We start from the raw sequence: 25,312 nt of genomic DNA on the forward strand, positions 1-25,312 counted from the left end.
GTCACCAACAGCTACAGGAAGTCTAAAGAGAGTGTTTCATCCTGTTGTTTTATTGATATTAACCCTTTCACTTTTTATCTTGATGATCACAATGAATGTAAAAATCTGGAGTATGATGAAGCAATTATCCTACTTGCGATCCCTGTTTAACATGCATTTTATATTCCCAATATATATGCGCCTGATAGTCTGTGCAATACTGACACCTAAACACCCTTGTGTGAAGCTTGAGTGACCACAGTCACAGGGTGGATTATATGGGAAAATTACTGGGGTGGGGGAGAAATCAGAGAAAACTGTGGCCCAACAGAAGTTGCAGTATTAAGGAAACTTTTTTAAGGTGAAATACAGTTTGGCTGGCATGCACAGAATCTACTCCACCACAGTTCCCTAGGCAGCACAACCTGCAATCTTAGCACATGCTAAAAGGAGTAACGGAGGGTGGAGCGGAGTGGAGACACCGTGGCCAGGCTCTGTTGTACTCCCTGCAAGAATGGGAACTTGATGGTACTATGCAGCTGATAAACCGCATAGCAGCTGTCAAATGGAAAACAGAAGATGTCCGTTGCTTAGCCAGCAACTGTGGTGCAATCACTTTCCTCAGATGAACCTTGCTTATTATAATCTCATTTTAACAGCAATGCACAAGACCTCCATCACAAAGCTACCCACCTCCAAGGTATGACCACCCCTCACTGACCATGCACTCTGCATTTTATTGACTCTATCTTCAAAACAAAAGTGAGAGAATTTTACACCAATCAGTAACAAAAGTATGTATGACTAGAGTCACTCAAGCTCCACCTAAATGTAAAAACATCTGTAAAAGTGAATAAAGGCGGGGAGAAGTCCATTGGAACTTCTGGGATCAGTTGATGAGCTGAATCTGCCTTCTCCCCGTAGGGACACCTATTGGATAAGAACCTTATGCATGGTAAATAATTAACTTACTCTAGCTGTTATTAGTGACTACAGTTTTGTTGTGTATTGCTTCAAGCTTGTTTTCCAGCCAGTGTGCTGTCAACAGCACATAAGGGATTTGATTCAGTGATGCTGTCAGTGTGGGTCCCTGAATAGGTTAGTCGAATCACCCTCCGATACAGTGGGCTGTCCAGTACAGTTCCCGCAATGGGATGCAGACAGGCTGGTCGGACACAAGGGTCTCGTCCTTCTTGGGACACTGACAGGCTGATCAAATATAAAGGGTTTAAGGAAACCCCCCTTATAATGTTACAATGTGATCTGAGCCATAGGGGTTAGGAAGTATTGCTTTTGATTCTGCATATTCATCAGTGAACATGAAGTGCTCGACACCTCTGCTCTCCAGAAGCACCAAAGCTCCTCTTCATCTACTACATCACATAACGACTGTTTGGTGAAATTTTCACCACCATGTCCTGGTCTCTATGGGACAAGAGGTAGAATGGCCCCAACGTCAAGACATGGTCCTACCTCCAATGTGACTGCTATCCTAGACTTATTCTCACAATCATAATCTGGTTTATTATTCTTGTATTATTGAAATTAGTAATTGGCGTGTTGTTGGTTTTGTTTTTTTCTTTTTTTTTTTGTAAAATAATCTTTCTAGTAGCCAAAAAAAAATCCCAATTTACAGATAAAATCTGCAATTTATGGTATCTGTAGGAAAAGTCAATGATATGTAGAAGTTAGACAACCTGACTGGAAGATCATTGTACATCGAGGAGTTAATGATCCACAAAACAGCTGAGCTGTGTTGGCCCAAAGCAGTGGTGGTTGTGCAGTGCTGCATATACGGCCTGGCTTACTTCAGGCCATGCCGTGCTGCACACGCCCCTTGGCTGCAGGACAAACTCAGCCAGCTAATTGCTATCAAGGAGCTTACCGTTATCCCCATTCAGTACTGGTGATTATCGCCTCCTGGTGTCAAAACATGCAGGTGTTTTTCCAGAAGCAAGTATGTAGCTTTAAAGATCATTCAGATTAACCACAACAACAATATTGCACCTTCTGCCTTTATGTGAACCAAGTACTACCTGACAAATAAATCTCAGAATCTTTAATGTCACTCAGCCTGTAAAATGTTTTGTGCTCTTTTAAGGCTTTATCACTTTTCTGATCCCTTCCAAAGGCCAATCAAATAGTATGTAATTTTCAGATCATCTGTATTATTCAATCAGTGAATCAGGCACCTCTTGTCTCCCTCTGCTAGCACTGATCATTTTTTCCACCTTCTTGACGAATGGAAGACAGTGACAGAAAAATAATTCCTTGTAGTATTTATCCCTATATAGGGTTTATTGTCATATTCTGTACATTAATTCTTTATTCATGAGTAATACATTACTCATTCCCAGATAAAACCTGACATCTCGACCCAAATCCAGAAAGGCCTACAGACATGTAAAGGGTCCAAACACATCTGCAGAAAAGGGTAACAGAAATGCAAAGTACATCACTACTGGCAAGTAGGGCAGTTAAGATTTTAACAACAGAGCCATGATTAGGAAGGTCTTGCTCTGTACCGAAGCACTGTGGCCATTTACAAGAGTATACAGCATAGCAGAGACCCAGTCAACCTGTTGGCTTTTTTTTTTTTTTTTTCACAGAAAAATTATTATGCTTTACAGGCAAGTGTCTTTTTTCCAGAAGTTCTGTAGTCGATACCCACTCCATCTATGGACAAGGATTTGGCTACTGGAGTTTGGGGTGGTTATGAGAGTCACATTTGTGTTTAGATTGTGTCAGATAAGCAAAGTCAATACATTGAACGTCATGCACACAACTGATATGAGTGACACAGGCACCATGATGGGTGCACAGTGATTTTCAGAGCTCCTCAGAGAATATTAAGAGGTCTCATTTAAATTAACACAGAATAAAACCTACTTTCCTTAGACTGCCATTGACTTGCATGATCTCACATCCTTTGCTACTCCTTTCCAATGCATGTGCACTAAGCTTGGTAAGAAGTATCAGGAATGAATTTGCAGTGTGTCAGGAATGAGTTTGAATCCATTACATTCCCTACACAAATGACATGTTATTAATCTGGAAAAGTTTTTACAGATCTGTACTTATCATCTCTTTGCTGACAAAGGAACTAGGAAGGTATGCTGTAATTGCAAGCAACTATTTTCATGGTCTTAATTTGCCCCATCATGTCCAAAATGGGGTTTTATATTTTTTTGTGAATGGAGGCAGTAACAACTTCTTGTAGTTTGTGCAAGCAAATGCTCCAAGTAAAATAAGAATTTCTCCTGTCATTTGTCATATACTGCAGATTAAAATCCTTGGAAGACATTCGTGTACTTGATGACGTAAGTCTATCCAATTTCTTGCACAGTTTAGGTCAGGTCACTTACTCAGGTAATTTACAGTGCAACAGAATGGGTTCAGAGGACAGAATTTAGTTTATGACCAAAATGGCCAACAATAGCCTTGACTGTAAAATTACCTTCAATGCCAGCAAAAAAAAAGTTACTTCTTAGAAAAAGGCAAAATGAAAGCATTTAAAAATAACTGCCATCAGAAAGTGACTGTTTTAAAGAATGTGATTGATGTCCTGATAGCTACAGGACTGCCTGAACAGACACTGGCCATAAACCAGGGTTATTTTCTGTGGTGCATGTACTCAGTAGTTTTATTTTTCATAGCTTAGCCCTTCCTCCAAGAGGAAAAAAACACTGAACTTCAGCGTTGGAATGAAAATTACACTTATTAATATGCAGAAAATTCTAAGGTAAACCAGAGTGCAAAAGCTCGAACTCATTTTAAGCAGTTCATCTCAAACTCTAGGCATCACTGAGCAGTTTACCACATATATCAATTTATTCCCTTAATTTAACACACTTCATAGAATCCAAGGTCAGAAGTGACCTCAACGATCATCTGGTCCAACCTTTCCTAGCAAAGCATGACCCAGACTAGATGTCCCAGCACCTTGTCCAGCCTAATCTTAAGCGTCCAGTGTTGGAGTATATCGTATTACAGCAGCAGGCTTTTTATCCTACTCAAAACCAAAGGAAGTAAACAGCAAAGTCATTTGCTCCAATGACTGACCACCAATAAAACCAGGCTCTGCGTGCTGCATCCTTTCTGCACAGTACAATTATACCTCATGAAGGGAGGGTTACAGAGAGGGTAGTAGCAGTAATTGGAGGCAATTTTGTACATACAGTTTTGTACCTATAATGTAGAACAGAATGATGCGGATTACAGTTCAGTGAAAAATATTTAGCTGTTGAAACTACAAAGGCTCTGCGTGCTGCATCCTTTCTGCACAGTACAATTATACCTCATGAAGGGAGGGTTACAGAGAGGGTAGAGGAGCACTGCTACTGCTACATCAGCTTCATGTTCCTCTCCACACTTCATGCTAAATTATACTTTTAATATTGTGTCCAAAGCTGATGGGGAAAAGGTACGCCTAGGGAAAACACAGTCTCCCATATCGCCATGTTTTGTTCTCTTGACTTCCTATTAAGGAAATGACAAAAGGCCTAAATGTATTTTTTCTTTAACTTTTATCGTAACTATTTGCTATCTGTTCTCTTTGGTCCCTTGACAAAGTCCATCAAAACCCTTCCGCGTTCAGACCTATGAAGGTATTGTAATAGGAAGTGGAGAAAGTAAACTCCAAATTAAAAAAAAAAAAATAGTAAGAAAAGAAATAAAAAACAGTGGAAAGGGATAGGTTGGGGTTGGCGTCCGAAGAGAGGCCAGCCCTTGCTCTGCGGGAAGTTCCGCGCCGCCAGCGGAGCAATTTTGGGCGCTGCCGCGCACCGTAGGCGGAGCTGCGCCGCCGCGTCCCGCACGCTAGCGAAGAGGCGGCAGCGAGAAGCCGGTCTCGAACACCGTCTTCCTTTCTCCGAGGCCCGGCGCTCCGGGGAGCAAGCGGGGAAATGGCGGCGGCCTATAGCGGTGCGCGGACTCGATTCGTGGTGGTGGGCGGAGGAATTGCAGGGGTGACCTGCGCGGAGAAGGTAAAAGGCCGGGGCCCCTCTACCCGCCTCACGCATGCGCGCTTTCCCCACCTCCCCCGCCCCCGCCGCTGGTAGACGACGGCCAGCGGTTGCAGGGGGACAGCGGGGTATGGGCGCCTCAGACGGCGGGTGGCGTGTTGGTCACGGGCAGCAGCGTCGACCTAGCACACCCTAATTCCGACCAGAGCCAGCGTAGGAACCTCTGTAGAGAGCAGTTCTCTACATTTATATAGTAACTGCATAAGTAGTCTCATTAAGTTAGTAATTACCCCATTTTTTAAGAAATTCGTTATTCCTCTTAAAAAAAACCACAGTTCCAGGGGAACGGTGTTGTACTATAATAATATCTGTCTAGAAATGCTGAGAGGTTAAAACTGAACTGCTAATAACCTCATCAAGGCTTAGGACCACTTCATAAAAGGATAAAAACTTTGAGAAGGCTGGCACTCTGTATGCTAGTCAAGAGATCAGAAAGGAGCACTGCATGCCTTATTTACAGGCATAAAGGCTCGTACTGCAACTAAGGTTTATGCTATGATGTGTGCCTTTTTCTGTCTTTCTTGGATCCATGTTTAGGGCTGTACACCTGTGTGCCAATCTCAGTAGTTTTCCATGAGTTCAAACTCTGAAACAAATTTGTTTGATTTCTAATTTCAGGGTATTTTAAAAGTAGCAGTAATTGGAGGCAATTTTGTACATATAGTTTTGTACCTATAATGTAGAACAGAATGATGCGGATTACAGTTCAGTGAAAAATATTTAGCTGTTGAAACTACAAAGCAGTCTAAAGACTATGTTTCAGCCATCTATTGTCTGTGGATGGAGTGATACTATTTCATTTCTGACGTTGTATAAACTACATGCTGATTAAAGAAAATATTGATACTGTTCTCCATCTATGCATCTGGGTTGATTCTGCCATTTATTAGTTTGAGGGGATTTTTCTTTTTATTCAGGGTTATTGTCACGTGTGGTCTCTGTACTATAGACACTTAAATCCTGTGTTTGTATGAGTTAATCCCTTAAAAGTTTGTTAAACCATTCACATAATTAAGGCTTTTGTATATCCTTATGTGCTTGTAAGAATAAGATTTAGGTCAGCATTTAATATTCCCAGAGACTTGTTTTCCTGGAAGTAATTTAGAATTGTCTCCAATTGTTATGATCCTGTTTCACAACACGCTTATTTCCAGTATACATTGGATGCCTGCAGTCTTTAAGATTGCTACAAAAGGGCCTAAATTTATTGGTTTTTTGAAGATGCCTTTTGCTGTTTTAGTGCCACAGAGTTTCTTGTTTTCTTCCAAAGCTCACAGAGTGCCAGTTACTGCTGTGATTCCACCTCTTTTCTTACACTCCTTTTCTTTCCCTCACCCTTACTTTTTAACCTGGAAAAACCCAAATCAGATTGTTACGTGTTGCCAGAGACTTGCCTGTTTTTCTCATCTTAGTAATGCAGGAAGCCCTTTGCCAGTGAGCATTAGTGGTCTCCTAGCCAATGTTTTAGTTCACCAAAACCACTAAAAGTGGTGCTGTGTGTTTTAGAAGGATTTCTGCATTGTACATCCATAGCTGGGGGTAAGCTTGAAATAAAAGAAGAGGATTGGACACAATTTTTCTCAGTCCCGATTTTGAGCAAGTATGGTTCTGTGGAGCACAGTGGCAATAAACAACTTGTCCATCATGTTGCATTTTGGGTATTCATTATATGATGTCTTGTAGTTCAGACTTCTTAGGCAGCTATCTGAGAACAATCATTGCGTCATGTCATGTCTCAAAAGAATTAATACAGAGTTACTTACATTTTAAGTAAATTTTGAAATATTTCAACAAAATGTCTTAGAAGCTGAGTTTGAGTTAGATTTATTTTCTCTGTCATAGATGTTTCATGTCACGTAATTTCTGCCTTTCATGCTTATATTGCAACATTTCTTTGTGGATTGTGATGACTTATATATTTCCATATGTATGGATATATATTCTGTGTGGCAGATTTCTAATCCTAGTATTTTAGAAGGTAAAGAAATGCAACAAACTTAATATGACCAAATGAAAGTTTGAAACAACCATTAAATCTTAATAAGAGGGCAGGGGTAAGCATTTGAGCATATGTAAGTGATGCAAAGTACATTATATCAGTCTTAAAATTTTGAGTTACAGTATACATCTGATGATTATTACATAAAATCACAGAATGGTTTGGGTTGGAAGGGACCTTAAAGATCATCCAGTTCCAACACCCTGCCATGGGCAGGAGCTCCTTCCACTAGATCAGGTCGCTCAAAGCCCTGTCCAGCGTGGCCTTGAACTCTTCCAGGGATGGAGCATCCACAGCTTCTCCAGGCAACCTGTTCCAGTGTCTCACACTAAAGAATTTCTTACTTAAACCTAATCTACTCCAGGTGGAGTTCCTTGAACTGCTGCCCACAATTCTTTTTATGCAGCCCAAGATATGAATGGTGTTCTGGACTGCAGTCACATGTTGACAGCCCTTACCTGATTTTTCATCCACCATTACCCCAAAGTCTTCTCTGCAGGGCTGCTCTCAATCCATTCACCACCCGAGCTGTGCTGATACTGTTGATTGCCCCAGCCCAGGTGTGGGACCTTGCACTCGGTCTTGCTGAACTTCATGAGGCTCACATGAGCACACTCCTCAAACCTGTCAAGGTCCCTCTGGATGGCATTCCTTCCCTCAGCATGTTAACTACATCACAACAGCTTTGTACTATCTGTAGGCTTGCTGAGGGTGCACTCAATTCCATTGTCTGTCATTAATAAAGATGCCGAATATGATCCTGTGTTTTCTACAGCATTCTGTAGTTTTTCTGAGTCATATTTGGTACACCTGAGAGCAGCTGCTGCAGCACAGTGTGCTACATGTCAATCTTTCTTCCTATTGTCTGTCAATACAACACGTACAGCTACAATGTGTGAAGCATATGTTAGGGACGATTATTCACTGCTATATGAGTAAAAAAAAGTATGTCCAGCAACTGGGTGTCTCCAGACAGCACATGGTCATAGTCTGCTCATACAGTTGGCCTTTAGAATACTGTGAAAAGTAGGCATTTGAGTAGTCCCATATACCATTGCTGCAGTTCATCAAGATGTATTTGTGTGGAAAGAATTAAGATCCTGGGTCTCCAAATTCTGTTTTTTTCAGTTGTTATCACTCTTATGGATAGTACTTAAACACTCTTGAAGTAGTGTTTATCCAATAGGATTCCACTAGATTAAAGTAGTATAGTAATACATACTACTTTCTGGTAATACTTTTTTTGTATTAAAGTCAAAATCTATTGATTGTACTCACTCATGACTGTACTCACTCATCATTATTTCTGTTTCTTTACAAGCTGGCCATGGAATTCCCATCAGAAGACATTTTTTTAATGACAGCTTCTCCGGTTATAAAAGCAGTAACGAATTTCAGACAGGTAAGAACAATTTAATTTTTCTTATGGTAAGACCTTTTCAGAAGTTTGCATATGTACATGTAATTTAGAACCTAGAGCTGAAAATGCTTACAAATTTAAACTTGCTTTCACATCAGTGTGACTTCCGTGGTGTTAGTAGGACTGAGATACATTATAGTGATTCCTAATCATTAGTAATTGTGAATATATTCACACCATTCGAGCAAAGGATACTTACGTAGTGGAAGTATTTTCCAAGTTACTGGAGCTTTATTTCACTGATTTGCTAATGGGTGCTTCATTTCAAGCACTGAAATGATGTCTTTGGTATAAATTGCTGAAGAAACGTAGTCTCACTAGTGATTCTCATATACGGTAGTATGTTTGAATTTCGTGCAGAAACAGGCTTCTGACAAGTAACAAAGGGAAATTTCTGTGGAATTGCCTTCAGCTTTATCTACATGTCCAGCAGATGGTGATTCGGTGACTTCTTTCCTGCTAGTTTGAAGAAGAAAACTAAATCCATACATGAGTTCAGATTTCTGTCTGTGGGTTCATTAAGCTGGTTTCACAGAGGTACCCAGATCTTAGAAAGCACTGCTGTTTTTCCCTCTCTGAGGGAACTTTATGCTGAGCCATGGAAAGAGTTGCAGACTGTATTGCATATAACTTGGGATGCAAAGCTGCCAGCTGGTAAGAAGTTTGGTTTACCTCTCAGAGAAAGTCAGGACACCAAGAGCTGGACTTGCACCTGGCATTTATTGTCATGACTCTCTTTTTCATAGAATCATAGAATGGTCAGGGTTGGAAAGGACCTTAAAGATCATCTAATTTCAACCCTCCTGACATGTGTAGGGACGCCTCACACTAGACCATGTTGCTGAAGGCTCATTGCAGCCTGGCCTTGACCACTGCCAGGGGTGGAGCACCCCCACAGTAAAGAACTTCTTCCTTATATCTAACCTGAACTTCCCCTGTTTAAGTTTAAACCCATAAAAATACCATGGTTTTGAAACACGGTATCTAGCAGGCGTGGCATATCTCGCTACAAGTAGAGAAAGGTCACTCTGCAGTTTGTCTGACAGCCTGGTTTTATTGTAATTCTTCCTGGTGTATGAATGCCTAATTCAAATCACTACAGGGGAGAATAAAGCAGAAAGAGATTTGAAAAGCAGGTCTTTGCATTTAGTACCTGTAATTGGCTGTCAGCATCCCTTCCTTTTCCAACTCTGTTTTTTGCCCAGGAATGGAATGCTCAGAAGATGGCTGAGAGACTTGGAGCTCTCTGTGAGACTGGTAGAGTAATATACAACTGAAAAATACCTTCTGAGCTTGAGAGATTTGACAGTAGGGTCATGAGTATCCAGGAAAGACATTAAACATGCAAAAGTGTAAAGTCTGTAATTCACATTGGCACAAGTTTCAGCATCTGAAGAGTAAGGGAGGAGCTAAACACTATTTGAGGGTAGCAGAATCTTAAGTTTTGGACACAAGCATCTTAATTTCTCTCTGAATTGCAAGCATGGTGTCTTTTCTGGTTCCTAGCTGTGAGCCAGACTCTTTGAATATTCTGTAAAGTTGAAGGCCTGGAGGCCCCCTTCTGGAAGAAACCCAGAAAATCAGCATAACTTAGAATGTTTCCCAGATTCTATTTTCCCACCCCAGCCCCCCCACGCCGGTCTCTGAAATACCAAATAGTGACTATGGACGAGATGCTGAGTAAATGTTTTGAGGTAATCTTGAATCTGTTTTGCCTGAACACTTGCCTTATGTCCTGCATACAAGCTGAAGAGCAGTAAGCCCTTTTCCCGACATAAGGGCCAGCTACCTGCAGCAAGAGTTTTTTGAAGACAGTGTCACCAGATTATATTTTTTTAAAAAGAGAATACCAGGAACAGGCATGAAAAGATTCTGTATATAAAAAGGAGCCTTTAGTAGTAACATGATAACATGTTTTGAGACAGTATGGGCTTTATGTTGTGATTCCTTTACTGGAAGTGAACATAACATGTTTTGTTACAAGCTTCAGAAAAAAGAGATAAATAATTCACATTTTTAAATACCTCTCTTCTTTCTACAGGTCTCTAAAACACTTGAGGAATTTGATGTGGAAGAGCAGCCAAGTTCCCTATTAGAAAAACGATATCCCAATATTAAAGTTATACAGTCTGGAGTGAAACAACTGAGAAGCAATGAGCATGTAAGCTAGTGTGTTGCCTTTTATGTGGCTTTTCAAATTATTTATTAAAAAAAGAAAAAGTAACTTAAGAAATGGTTGAAAGTTTAGGGTGTGAAATTCTATTCAAGAACACTGAGTACTAAAGTGTTAAGTTACCAAAATTACAAGAAAAAACTTCTTAACTTTAATTTCATTTATCACTCACACTGTTGTTCAAGTAGAAATACATACAGAGGACAATATTGTAGATCAGAAATTACTTGTAAATTAAGAAACGATATGTTTTAGATTGAAATCTTTGACATCTTAGAGATAGATCATTGAAAACCTGATTGGAATCAAAGAGAACCCAGTCAGTGAAACCAAAACTGTATGTGAATCCAGGTGTCTGAACATTTCTGTAATCCTTGATTGCAAACCTGGCCAATTCCTGAGTTACTGCTTGTTGCTACTGAGACCCAATATTAACAATTTTGTGTTACAAAAAAAAAGAAGTCCTGAAAGAAGCAATGTTTTCACCTTTTCTGCTTTCTTTTTTTTTATCAGGAAATGTGTTACAAGTATGAGCAGGTCCAGATCCTTGATAGTGTCTGTGTCAGCTTCACATACTACTTTTCACTTCAGCATGCATTTATCACAAATTCACATTCAAATCCAAACCGCACTATGCTCATTTTAAGTCACAGAGGTATGATCCCAGTTAGATTCTATGAATACTCTGAGTCTAATTCTACTTAGATCATTACTATAATTTGGAGGATCTTTTGTCTAAAACCTGTAGCAACTCTTGTTATGCAAAACCTCTGTAAACTGGTTAGCTTCTAGTTTGGAAAGGAACACATAAAGTCATAAAACAGTGAAATGTAAGTACTGCTTTGTTGCAGAATGATGTAGCTGGTTTAGTGCCTCACTTTTTTCTTTAGCAAAGGACAGAAATTGCCGCCTTTCTAAACTGTATTCTGGCCTCTGCCTGGTTAACACAGGTCTACCATTGTTGAAAGGTTTTGACTGAGATTCTTAATTGCTACTATATAATAGTGCATAGACATACATCTGTTGCTGGAGTGGGGAGGATATTCGTCACATGGAAAACCTGTTCCGTAGCACAGCTAGTAAGTACAGAGTGCCACCAACTGGTAATCTTTGTATTTCACATTTCTTTGAGAACACCGTGTACGCTTTCGGTTTCACCCATCGTATGAGGGCATACACTTAGGCTTGTAAGGGTGTGGTGAATGTAATGCAGATAAATGACACACAATGAGAGTATGAAGGCTTGCTCTTTAAGAAGCCAGTTACAGCATTTAATATCTGCAGAATACTGTGATATGAAGGAGAAGAAATGCTAATGTTCTGTTAGATGTCTCCAATAGGTTTTTATTTTTTCTTTTAACAGAAAATTTTCACTGAAGATGGGAAAGAATATATGTATGACAAAATTTGCCTGTGTGCTGGAGCAAAACCAAAATTGATTTTTGAGGGAAACCCGTATGTATTAGGAATCAGGGATACTGACAGTGCACAGGTAAATGTGGTTTGGACATATAAGTATAAAATATATTCCTGATTCTGATGGAAAATAATAAAGATGAATGTGGAGTGAAATGGTAAAACATAAGGTGATGTTTGTTGTCATATATCCTTACATAAGAAGACTTTCAGTAGCAGCTAATTTATTTAGTGGTATTTTAAGTCTATTTAATTAGTCAATAAATTTATTAAGTTTATAGATATTTCATAGACGGTATTTATAACATGGTAATCTAGAATTAATGGAATCTTTTGCCCTTCAGGCAGAAGCCAATCTGAAAACATAAACAGGAAGTAAGCACTAGTAGAAAATTCTGTGAGGAGGTGTACCTGGTACATGATATGAAGGGCTACTTCTCACAGTGAAAAGTTAGTGAATGGCTTTATTTTGTCTTCCTAGTTTTACTGTGGCTTGTCCTCATTGTATATAAAAAGTTACAGTAAAAGATGTGGGAAAGTTTTCACTTGAGGAATAACTTAATAGACTAAAACTTCAGCTTAGAAGTAGAAACTGAGGTTTCAGTGCTGTAGGTCTTCAGAATTGGAGGCAAGGTGAACGTGAACACTGCTTCTTCACAACATAAGAACTGTAATTCATCAAATAAAGTTTGACACTGAGAATAAAAAAGGAGGTACTTTTTCAAGTAAACTGCTGTGAAACTATGAAATTGTTGTTGGTTGGTTTAGATATTAAAACTTCAGCTGAGTTAAAAAAAAAAGGAAAAAAAAAAAAAGAAATAGAAGGGAAAAAAAACCCAAACAGCAAACCACAAAAAAGACAGCCCTCAATGCATTTATCTTGTCTAAATTGAAGAGAAAGATACCACTTGAGTGGCACCAGTGGTGTCTGGAACCTGTGAGGATGTTGCAGGATAGTATCATGTGCTTGGTGCTTGTTGCCTTATGGTCTTCCATGTGTATCCAGTGTCTGCCACTGGGAGACAGTAGACTGAGCTCACATCAAAGCTGATGTTGAACTTGGAATAAGGCTGAAAATGCTTGTTTCTGGGGTTGGATTTGTTGGGATTTTGTTTTGTTTTGTGGTTGGGTTTTGTTGTTGTTTAAATGATGATTGCTTGAGTTCACTAATTCCTTCTGGTACAACTTGAGCATCCTTCTCTGAAGGGATTAAAGAACTGCAGTTTTCCTGGTCTTTACAGTTCAGGTTCTCTGACACAATTAGTCAGGTAAACTGGAAGTATGGATGAACAGATTTTTGTATAGTTGCAGTAGTTGGTCTGAGCCACTTCCAGGTATTTTGTTTCAAACAAATCAAGAATCATGACTATGATCTAAAAAAGCACTGGGCTGTGTTGTCTTTCATTTTTTTTCAATTTCTCTTGCCACTAAGATATTATTTGGAGACTCATTTCTTTCTGAAAGCTTTTTGCAAAATAAAATTGGTTCTCAGATTCGCTACAAATAATTTTTTAAGTTCCTGATTTCTCATTGGAATTTTTTAAACTCCCAAATTTCTGTATCTTTGCCTTTTTAATGTTATGCAGATTACTGTGAAAGTTATGCAAGTTGTGATAAAACTGGATTAATAGATATCACAATGCTAATGGTCTCTAGGACGGAGAAAAGTCTCCTGGATTCTATTAAGGTCTCTAAGTGGCTTAAATGTAATTATTTGACTTCTCCTGTCTCAATTTGAGAGTTGTAAGGCTTTACCAGTAACTTCATCCCTCAGTGTTAGAACTTCACAGGTTTCATGAGTGTTTGTACCAGATCTTGGTGTAAGTAAATGTGTATCATTAATCTGAGAAGATCAAAATAAGAGACTAGCAGAGCAAGAAAATACTGAAAAGGGTATAAGGGATCATTGTGAGGGAACATATGACCTAAGTTGTAATAGACTTTTTTCCTTTCTTAATGCAGGCTTTCCAGAAGAATTTGGCTCAAGCTGAGAGAATAGTAGTGGTAGGAAATGGCGGGATTGCACTTGAATTAGTGTAAGTAAATGACTACGTTTTAAAGATAGATGTGCAAATAAAATCTTTTCCGGTGTGCATGAGTTTGGGAAAAGGTTGGCTTATAAAATTGTAGCACTTAAAGAATTTAGTAGCAAAATTGATTAAAAATTTTTTTTGCAGTGTAGTGGTGCTTACTGTCACATAAATTCAGCAAGCTTCAGAAGAAGCTTTGGCACATAGATACCAAGAATGTACAGTGCCTGAATTGGCACCAACAGAGATTTCTGTTAAGGCTAATAAGGGCAATATTTAAGTTATAAGACTTGTCTGACTTCTGGAAACAGAAGGTGTAATGGGAATAAAGAGGCAGTTTATCTTGCACCCACCCGAATCTAATCTGACAGAGATTTTGAAGTGTCTGATGTGGCCTTTGTCACAGGTAGGCTACTGAACCATGTGGTCCTTCAGTCTGCTACGTTACAAAACCACCTATATTATGCCAGTATATGGTCTTGTTTTGTGTTGCAGGGAATCACTTTTCCACTTTCACCAAATTGTTCTCTGCATGTCTCTACCAGTTCATGTTCCAGGTAGTACAAACAAGATCCAAATGCCGCTTTTTAGCAGTGGGCAGTCTGGAAAAATGCACATTTTTTAAATTGTGGGGAGCAGGAAATACTAAGTAGTAATATCATAAATTTGATCTACCTCCCCTTACCCTCCACCCTGGTGCAGCTGAGGTTGTGCTGATGAGAAAGTTTGACCTGTCAGCTTGAAGAGATTTTAATCTTTTTTTTGTAATGGGTTCCTTATGAAAATACTTAGAAGCAGTGGTGGATTTGATAGGTTTAAATGTCTTGGATCCCTTATTTCTAGGTTTTGGAATTAAACCTGTCACACTTCTAGTTGCATTGCTAAGAGTCAGGTCCTTTTCAGGTAGTTTGTGACTTTATCCATTGTTTAAATGTCTGAAGGTATGAAATTCAAGGCTGTGAAGTGATCTGGGCTATCAAAGACAAAGCCATTGGGAACACTTTCTTTGATGCAGGAGCAGCCGAATTTCTCATTCCAAAGCTGTCTGCTGAAAAACAAGAGACTCCAATTGAATGTAAAAGAACCAAGTACACAATGGAAGGTATGGTGTTTTGGTCTTCTAACACTGCAGCAGCAGTTTTTAATGTTAACAGAGTCTTAAGATGAGTTAATATAGCAGGTCATAAATAAGGATTGCTGTTATTAGTAGCACTCCCTTCTTTAAAAAAAAAAAAGTAAAAAAGAGATATAAAACCCCATTCAGAATATATGTAGACACATGGTGGCATGTAAAAGTGCTCTTATCTTTTATATCGGTGCCAAGTTCTCATTCAATTTCCTGTATTCCACCTGCTGAAGAACTTGTTCTGTTTTCTGTAATACTTGTAATACATGGCAGCATTATGTAGGAAGGAACTCTCCCATAATAAGCTGTTGGAGGACCAGATGAAACCCCTCAGGTTGTTATTACTGATGCAGTGAAACTGCAGTCTTAATAACAACAGTCAACTAGAACGGAATGAACGAACATTACACAAACATGTATATGACCAGAATAATAATAAAAAACCCAAAACCATGGTTCTAGGTCAGAAGAATAAATTGTAAAAGAGTCAGCCAGAACATCACCAAATGGCACCCAGTGTTCATCATAAGTATCATGCTATGCTAGAACTTTCACTTTCATGCAAAGGAGGGGCCAGTGCACATTTGCTAGCAAACAGTGATTAGCAGTGATATTAAGCAACTAAGTCTACTGTGGGTCTCCAGAACTGTGGTGCTGTGGTGTCTGGCTGGCTTTTAAGGGTCCATGCAGGCATCGCGCAGGGGCATGGTTGGTTTGGAGATGCGTGAAGTAATGAAAGGTGTAAAGTTGCAAGGTGTTAAAAATACTGGCTTGGAGTCTGATTTGCCTGCAAAGTAACAGGTTTTGGATTACACGCTTTTGTCTTTCCTTTTAGTAACCAGACCTGCAGGCCGTGAAGTATGCATGCTAAATCTGATATCTTCATCTCTTTCCCTCAGGAAGTGAGGAAAAAGAAAGACCTACAGCAGCGTCTGACAAACTGGGCAGTGCCTTAGGCCCTGATTGGCATGAGGGTTTAAGTCTTAAAGGGACTCAAGAGGTATGGTCATCATCTTACTTATGTATTTGTTTAAATGTTGCTTTAAGTGGGTAAGGATGACAGAACATGCAATGTCACATTCAGGATTATTAGAAAAATAAAATAATGCTCTAACTGATTCTCCTGTTCCATCAGAATTTAACAGGAAAGCATGTTAATACAGATAAAGTAATATTCTGCTTCAGGAAGAAGGTGGCTAATCAGCTCCACTGGCATGGTTTTAGCAATTTGCTCTTCAGATTGAAATATAAATGTTGGTTTGTAGGTTTCTGTATGTCGTGGTTTAAACCCAGTCAGGTAATTTGTTCGCTCACTTCCCCCCCCCCCCCTTTCTTGCCCTGGAGAGGAGAATCGAAAAGAATGCAACTCCCACGGGTTGAGATAAGAACAGTTTAGTAACTAAGGTATAACACAAATCACTACTGCTACCACCAATGATAATAATGATAAAGGGAATAACAAGGGAAGAGAATACATCATCTCACCACCAGCCAACCGATAACTCGCCCCCCCAGCCCGACCAAGCTCTGACCGATACCTCCTCCAACCCTGCAGACTCCCAGCCCTTCCGGCTAACTCCCAGTTACCTCCTGGGCATGACGTGCTGTGGTATGGAATACCTCTTTGGTCAGTTTGGGTCAGGTGTCCTGTCTCTGCTTCCTCCTGGCTTCCCCTCCTCCCTGGCAGAGCATGAGGCTCACAAAGTCCTTGGCCAAACCAAAACATCGCTTGTTATCAGCTCTGTTCCCGAGCTGAAAGTCAAAACATTGCACTGCACCAGCTACCAAGAAGGGGAAAAATGACTGCTACTGCTGAACCCAGGACACTGTAGGACTGGTGTCAATCTTCGCTTTAAACAGCAGCAGTGGGGCCTCTGTTTCATTTTAGCTGCCATACTTACAGTAAGATTTATACAAAGGTACAGGGAACATCAGTCTGCTTTCACAGCAGATAATGCAATATAAAATCGGTAGTGGGGATGAACATCGTGAAGAGTAAAAATCCTTTTATTTTTTGGTCAGTTTTGTATTTATTAATCTCTTAGCTGTTAGGCATTTGCATCACACATTAGAAAACAGACCTCTTAAACAGTCATAGTATCTACCGAAATAGCTTTACAATGCCAGCTGAAGGATATTTAGGATATTCAGCAGATTAATCAGTGGAGTTTTGGCTGTTGAAGGTCATGGAAACATGTTGGGGTAGTGAAGAATAAAACCATTCAAGGCCAGAATCCACAAAAGAGAAACAGGTAACTTTCTGAGTTTGTCTCAACCTCAGAATAGGAGAAGTGGCTGAAACATGGGTCGGTGGAACAGGATATATTTCGTTTTTACAGCATTTAGAACATAAACTTAATGTTGTTATCAGTATTAAGTTTATGAAATACGCAATTATGAATTGAATGCATGACAGAAAAATGAAGGATTTGAAATCCTGAAAGACAGGAAAGATAAGTTTACTATTTTCTGTTAAGTTCTGAATTCTTCTAATGTGAACTCAGGGGAACTTGAGGATGTTTTCTGGTGTGCCAGAAAAATCTAGGTTCTTGTGAAATTTCAGGGAACATGAGGTGTCTGCTGGAAAAGCAGATAAACTGCCATTTGCTGTGGTTAGATCTGTGCCAAAAAAGGAACAAGTGTGGGAACTCAGCTAATGTGTCGTGCTTTAGAATGAGGTATATGGTTTGATTTTTGGTTTGTTTGTTTTTTTTCCCAGTTTACTAAAGTCATTTTAGGTGAAGGTACACTTGCTATTAAAAATGTTGCTTTTGCTGATCATGTTTGAGATCATATTTTGATTATAATCAATTTTGGCAATCTTTCTTCAGTTTTCTCATAAAGTACATATTGAAGTACTATGTGAAGTAAAGAAAATTCACTTACAGAAAGAATTTCTACAGCTGCAACAGACTTCTTTGGCTTTTCCTAAAGAAGAGAAGAACATGGAACCAGATGAAGGTAGGTGCCAGTACTGAGCAGAAATAATGTGTTGAAGATTGGAGTATTGGAGCATGTTTGATACTGTTTGCTGTTTTAGGGCAAATACAGATTTGGAAATAGGAAAATAAATCCTTTATAAATCAAATGGAGCTCTAGCAATTTATAGTAGTTGAAAATTTGATTTATGGGCTACAATTAAATTACAAAATGTTATGGATAAGACCCTTTTACCACAAAGTTGCCTAAATCCTGTATGCAGAGTAGTGCCACCTTGTAACAGTCCAATAAAATAATATTTTAATAGTGGAGGTAAAGCAGGTAAAATAGTGGAGGTAGGAGGTAAAACCTCCAACAGAACAACATTGAATGTCAAAACTGAAATAATTCTTCAAAGAAAACAGAAGAAAATATCATTTACTTCATGAATCTGTCTATAAATTCCACTGAATTGAAATTAATATTTAAAATACTTTTTTAATAGCCAGTTACTTCTGGCATAAAATTCTAGGAAGTCAAATCTCTGACATTCTTTTTGCTTTTGAGGCATTTCCTGTGCATCAGGAAACTTATATATAGGATAATACTTGGCAGTTGCCAGATACTTCAGAGAACATCTCACGGGTCTGAAGAAGTGGCAAATGTCAAGACACAGTATTTTCCCCCTATAAACAAGGGCTTTGATTCAGGAAAATTCCAGATAAAGTTAATAGTAGGACTTGGAGCTAAACTCCAAAATCTCATAGGTTTTTGTAGTGAAGGTCAGAAAGGTTACAGGTAACCTCTAATTACATCTTTTTTCTTTTTATTTTTCCCTACCTAATCAGTTAGATGTCTCAGTAGATTATTTTTTTTTTCCTTTTTATTTCATCTCTTATTAGAAGACATAATTAATAAAATAACGCCTGTTGGTTACATTCTCAGGGCAAAACTTTCCCCTTTTTCAGTGCTTTGGCCTGTATATGTGGAATTAACTAATGGAAAAATTTATGGATGCAATTTCATTGTCAGTGCAACTGGAGTTGTGCCAAATGTTACACCATTTCTTGCTGGCAATAATGTAAGTATGATTTCTTTTGAAGTTAAAGTTGTTTTGTTTGTTTAAGTAAGGTGAGCTAAGCTTTTTTCAGCTGGTTTGTGCTTTTGTTCTGACATGGATTGCTACAGGTTTCCAGTGTACACCATTTCAAAATAAGGCAGGTATGCTGATGTTGGAAATATAAAATGGATTTCATTTGCTGTCTTGGCTTATTATGTTGCTCCTCATATCTGGTAGACAGTACACATACAATATACACTGTTAAGATTAAGCCTATACAAAGAGAGAAAAACACTTGTATAATTGGTTAATGTGGCAAGTATTTAGAATAATTTTGTGTTAATTCTTCACCATTTCTTATCTTAAAATTCTTCACATTTTTCTCCTGGGAAGGAAGCATTTACTTTCAATATCCTGAATCTGGGAAACAGAGCTATAAATGTGATCATTTCATTGAGAGAAGTCGTGCTTTAAATCAACATCCCGACGTGGATGCTGATTATGAAGTTCATAGCTGCCCTGGGAATTTTCAGGCCTTGTGATCATTCTGTCTCCATGATGGGTGTATGGTTTAACCTTGGCTGGCAGTGGGATGGGGAAGAGAGTTGGAAAGAAAAGTTGGAGAAGTGAGAAAACTCGTGGTTTGAGATAAAGACAATTCAGGCGAAGCAAAATAAGGAATTCATTCACTGTTTCCCATGAGCAGTGAGAGGTTTGGACATCTCCAGGAAAACAGGTTTACAGGTGTTAATGGTAACCTGGGAAGACAAATGCCATTAATTAGAAACATCCCCCTTCCCTCCTTCTTCCCCTCAGCTTTTCTTGCTGAGCACACCATCATACGCTTGGGCTGTCCCTTTGGTCAGTGGGGATCAGCTGCCCCGGCTGAGTCTCCTCCCAACTCTTGTGCACTCCCAGTCTTGCTGCTGGCGGGGCAGGATGAGAAGCAGAGGGGGCTTGACTGTGTAAGCACTGCTCAGGCACACTTAAAACATCCCTGTGTTACCAACACATTTCTCATCACAAATCCAAAACACAGCACCATACAGGCTGCTGTAAAGAAAATTAACTCTGTTACAGGCAAAACCAGCACGTTGGGGTATTTGGTGTTCTGTGGTTCCTCCGATCAGAAAGAGAAATGCTGTCCTATGAATAAAGACGAAGAAAATTTTGAAAACGTACTCTCCTGGGTTCAGCCGTAACAGTAATTTTTCTCCTTCCTAGTAGCTGGTGCAGTGCTGTGTTTTGGCATTAGCCTGAGAACAGTGCTGATAACACACTGAAGTTTTTAGTTGTTGCTAAGTAACACTCCGATCAAGGACTTTCCAGTCTCATGCTCTGCCAGTGAGGAAGGGCACAAGAAGCCAGGAGGAAGCAGAGACAGGACACCTGACCCAAACTAGCCAAAGGGGCGTTCCATACCACAACCCATTATGACCAGTATATAACCTGGGGGGAGTTACACGCAAGGCCCAAATCGCTGCTTGGGTCAGGCTGGGTATCAGTCGGTGAGTGGTGAGCGGTTGTATTCTCTTCCCTTGTTATTTCCCTTATCATTATTATTATTGGTGGCAGCAGTAGTGATTTGTGTTATACCTTAGTTACTAAACTGTTCTTACCTCAACCAGTGGCGGTTACATTCTTTCATTTCTCCTCCCCATCTCTCTGGGAGTGGGGGCAGAAAGGGGGGAAGTGAGTGAGCAGCTGCATGGTTCTGAGTTACTGGCTGGGCTTAAACCATGACACATACATCTGATGTTGAGCTTTTAAATATTTCAAGGCCTCTGTTACGAAGTTCGATTAGGAATTAAGTGTTTGCAATGTATTCTCTGGCCTTGGTAAAAATACAAAATGAACTCTCAAGATGAGGTGTCCCTGTAACACACATAGTACAGTTGGAAATTTGGCAAGCTGTGTTAATTCCCTGCCTGGGGCATCAGTAATAATGTTTTGAAAACCCACACTGTGTTCTAGAAATAATGCTTAATGCTTTGTATCTTACCATGGATGTCCAACCACTCTGCATAGTTTCATGTTAAACAATTTTATTCAGTATGTAATGCTTTTCTAAGCTTTGGTTTTCATACATAGATTTTAAAGGATATTTGAAAATCAGTTGTAAAATGCAGCACTGATCTGCTGTTAAACTCAGTGAGAAAAGAATGCAGAGATTGCTGGGAAATTCTGCTTTTGTAGGCCAGTTTTCTCTTTGCTTATTTGAAGGGTTCTTGGTTTGATACGATTCAGGAAAAGCTCTGCAGGGGGCAGGGTTTCATTTCCATGTGAAGAAGTAATACTTGATAGGTAGGTAGTTGTGAAACATACTTCACTGTGGCACTCACTTTTCAGGGGATCCATTTTCTTCCCTTGATGGTGAAGGAGCATTGAGATGGAGAGGTTTGAACCATATGTTTCTGTTGTGGTGTCATGCTTTCCTAATAGAGTCAGATTAGATGGGATAATAAGTAGCCATAAATTATTCACTCTGAATGACCTTTCTCTCTGTGCTACATGGCACCCAGAAGAGCACTTTGCTGGCTTCCCATAGTGTTTATTCATATCATTTTAGACCTGCAAATGTTTTGATTAAACAGAATAGTGAATTTATTGGACTTTTTTAGGAGTCTGCTGTTAAAAAGTAACAAATGAGATGGCTGCTTAACACAGGTAAAGTTGAATTACTTTGTTTAAATTACTAATTTTGTTATTGCTGAGTTGTGCGAATGCTTTAGTTTGCTCTAGGTGAAGATGGAGGTCTCAAGGTGGATAAGCACATGCACACATCCCTGCCAGACATATATGCAGCTGGAGATATATGCACAGCGTCCTGGGAACCAAGTCCAGTGTGGCATCAGGTAAATCAAATTGTATGAGTTTGTGCTCAGCATCAGTCTGATTGCAAAGTAACTTACACAGATGGGAGAAAAGAAAGTTTAATTGAAATGGAAACCAGTGAATAAGTAGATAATCCTCATGTGTTGGTGACAGATGATTTTATCTAGGTGGCTGGAAGAGAAGCCGTTCAGCCTTGCTATGTGTAGTAAATCTACCGTATGTATTGGTGAGAACAGGTCATTGCCCAGAGACATTCTTACATGTCTTCAGTCTTTAAATTTATTTTTCTTTGGTTTTAGATGAGGCTGTGGACTCAAGCCAGGCAGATGGGATGGTATGCAGCCAAATGCATGGCAGCAGATACGTTAGGGGAATCAATCGATCTGGATTTCAGCTTTGAACTATTTGCTCATGTTACAAAATTTTTCAATTACAAGGTAAAGTAAACACAGTCTGATAGCCTTCAACCACTGAGTAACACAAGTCGCTTACTTATCTTCACTTGCTGACACTGAGCAGATGCTTTAATATTGACAAAATGGTCTTCTCTCTGTAATAATTAATCTTAGTTTAGATTTTCTCCATTCATGCTAACTTTGAATGCTGAAACGGAAGAGGGCAATGATCTTTACAGATGTGTTACAACTTCCAATTGGTGACTGACAACTGCTCTACTCTGCATCTCTGCGCACACATTCCATTTCACTAGGTTTCTGTCCTTGGATAACGTCAGCCAGAGTTCAGCATGGTAGCTGGTTCATTACTGGGTTCTGTGTATGATAGTTCAAGGTGAAGATTTTTAACCTGTGAAGGGGGGAGGTTCCCCCTGGACAAATATTTCCCTGTTTGCATCAGTCTTTTGAAGCTTAGAACAGTACTGGCAGAAGTACTAAAAGCCACTGCAATGCTCTTCTGAGTGCTCTCTCTTTTTCTTTCTGCTAGGTGGTGGTTTTGGGAAAGTACAATGCTCAAGGCTTGGGTATAGACCATGAACTGATGCTGAGGTGTACCAAGGGACAGGAGTACGTGAAAGTAGTGATGCAGAGTGGCCGAATGGTGGGAGCTGTGCTCATTGGTGACACGGACTTGGAAGAAACCTTTGAAAACTTAATTTTAAATCAAATGGATCTTTCAGCCTATGGTGAAGATCTCCTGAATCCAGATATTGATATAGAAGATTATTTTGATTGAACAAAACCCCATTTCCATTTTGTATAAACTTTTGATACCGAGTAATATGTCTTGTAAAACTGTTTCCACAGGATTAGCAGAAATGTACCAGGTATAAATGCAGTTTCTTAATAAGGTTTTGTATTGATCTTGTCAAAATACTGACTGACAAATTAATCAGTTTCAAAATGCAGCAACAAAAGCAAGTGAATTAGTGTTGGCAAAGAGTTTTCATCTGGGTTAAATGAGTGTATGAAAAGAAGGCTGTAACAGTCTTAACAAGTGGGCTTCACTGTGCTGTTAAGGTGGCACCATATTCACTTGAATGCAAGGTAGCTCTCACTTTTTAGAACTGAATGAAATGTGTTAAATCCTATGCCTGCCTCGTAGGCCTCTTCTTCCCCAAACCAGGCAAGACTCACCTGCCCAGGTTACGAGAGCCCAATGTCACCATAGTTTACCACTAGGCACATTCCTCATCTCAGCCAGCCAGGATGCTGTGATGTGGTATGATGGTGGGGCCTGACCTGCTCAAAGCTTCCTCCAAAGTTGGCTAGGGCAGAAAGTCCTGCTTCCTAAAACCACCTGTTCAGGTGAACATTTACAAGGCAGTCGTACAGTGTGTTGCCATCCCACTGGCACCCTGCAGCGCTCAGAGTTTCAAGGCTCCTGTTCCAGCTAATCTCTCCCAACTGGCTCAGATAAACAGGGCATCTGTAGGGTACAGAGCATTTGGAGCTCTCACTGCCTGGGAAGTGCTTGGCAAAGATGTGGCAAGATGGATGCTTTATCTTATCCTCCCACAGAAGTTTATCTCTGAAACGTGTTTTCTACTCAGCTAAGTACAGGACACAAAAACTCTGAATGCTGAAGCCAGGATGAGCTGTCAGTTGAGAGCAGGTCTTCTACTGCTTGTTACTTTAGCTGCCGAGGTTATTGTGGTAGAGCTGCCCTGGTGCATGTAGTGTAATCTCCAACAGGATCCATGTGCAGTGTGCTGCAGGAGAGGCTAACACAACAGCACTGCTGGACATCACCCACAGCAGCGTTCCCTGTCACAGCAGCCTGCCCCACAAGCTGGTGGATCCAGCTAATGTGGTAGATGGTATCAGTGCCATTTTGAATGTGAGTCCTGTATCTGACATGATTCTTAATAGACAGCTATTACAGTCACTTAACAAAACCATTCATAGGGACTTGTGTGTCTTTGCTCCTGCCTGCCTGCTCCCAGTTCCCACTGTTATGCCTCCTGGATATCCAGGAGGGAATTTCTGCAGGTACTAAACTATAAATTTGACTTGTAACTAGTGACAAAGGATCTACTATTAAATTGCAAATGGAGGTTTAAGATGTTTGTTGACAGCACATACTGAGACTTCTCCCAGAAAATCACTCTTTTTTTTTTTTTTTTTTTTAAGAGAATGACTGTTTAAATGAATTAATTCTGCTGTTGGCAAAGGTTTGAGGTAAACAATGGGTGAAATATTAAGCTTTAGTCACTGATGAGATTCTACCAGAAAATAAAGATGAAGAGCATGTTCTTAATCATGTTTGTTTCATATTTAAGTTGGCATACATATGCACGTCTGGGAGTTGAGGGGCAGATCCAGCATGAAACCTACCAGAAGTTCAGCTTATAATGAGTTGGAACTTGCCTTACTGATCATGGGCTGCCAAGATCCTCAGAAAAAAAAACAAAAACTCAAATCTGGCATTGAACCTCGTGTGTTCCCAAGCACTGCCTGAGGTCAGCAGCAGCTGGTGGGTCTTTCCCACTCTGTGAGCAGTTAGCTGTTTCTGAAAATGCTGATGTTCATCAAGGGAAAGCAACAGATATGTATTTCTACTGCTGAAAATGGAAGCATGCAAATCCTGTAGCTGAAGCTTTTTGACAGAACCACAACCTGATAATGAAAGGAAAAGAGACAGGTTGCTCTTTAAAATGGTGCAGATGTGTTACTTTAAGCCACAGGCAAGCAGCAATACAGTTTTCTTCCACAAACAACAGGAATGTAAGCAAAGGGATAAGTGGGGTAGCAGAGTTAAGAGACTAGACTGTAGAAATCTCCCAAAGATTAATGTAGCCCACTGTCAGAGCTTAAAGTAGCAGCTTTCAATGTAGAGGAGCTGGACTCTCTGACCTCTGATGGTCCGTTCCAGC

The 25,312-nt window shown here is 39.8% G+C and overlaps 1 protein-coding gene across 2 annotated transcripts; it reads left to right on the top strand.

Moving 5' to 3' along the window:
• Positions 1 to 4,781: 4,781 nt before the first annotated feature.
• On the top strand, positions 4,782 to 23,527 carry PYROXD1 (pyridine nucleotide-disulphide oxidoreductase domain 1). Of its 2 annotated transcripts, XM_062616790.1 has the most exons (12): positions 4,782 to 4,964; positions 8,324 to 8,404; positions 10,464 to 10,583; positions 11,959 to 12,087; positions 13,974 to 14,047; positions 14,983 to 15,143; positions 16,067 to 16,167; positions 17,999 to 18,128; positions 19,055 to 19,167; positions 21,879 to 22,001; positions 22,281 to 22,418; positions 22,924 to 23,527. In XM_062616790.1, exons 1-12 carry the CDS (start codon positions 4,884 to 4,886, stop codon positions 23,170 to 23,172), a joined length of 1,500 nt encoding a protein of 499 aa, XP_062472774.1. In that variant the 5' UTR covers positions 4,782 to 4,883; the 3' UTR covers positions 23,173 to 23,527. The 2 variants fall into 2 exon arrangements, with proteins under 2 accessions (XP_062472774.1, XP_062472775.1); XM_062616791.1 differs by lacking the exons at positions 4,782 to 4,964; positions 8,324 to 8,404 and adding an exon at positions 9,620 to 9,679.
• Positions 23,528 to 25,312: the final 1,785 nt, after the last annotated feature.

Source organism: Pezoporus occidentalis, unplaced genomic scaffold, assembly GCF_034315485.1.
Source record: "Pezoporus occidentalis ecotype Australia unplaced genomic scaffold, CSIRO_AGI_Poc_V1 ctg19, whole genome shotgun sequence".
Taxonomy (NCBI): Eukaryota; Metazoa; Chordata; class Aves; order Psittaciformes; family Psittacidae; genus Pezoporus; species Pezoporus occidentalis.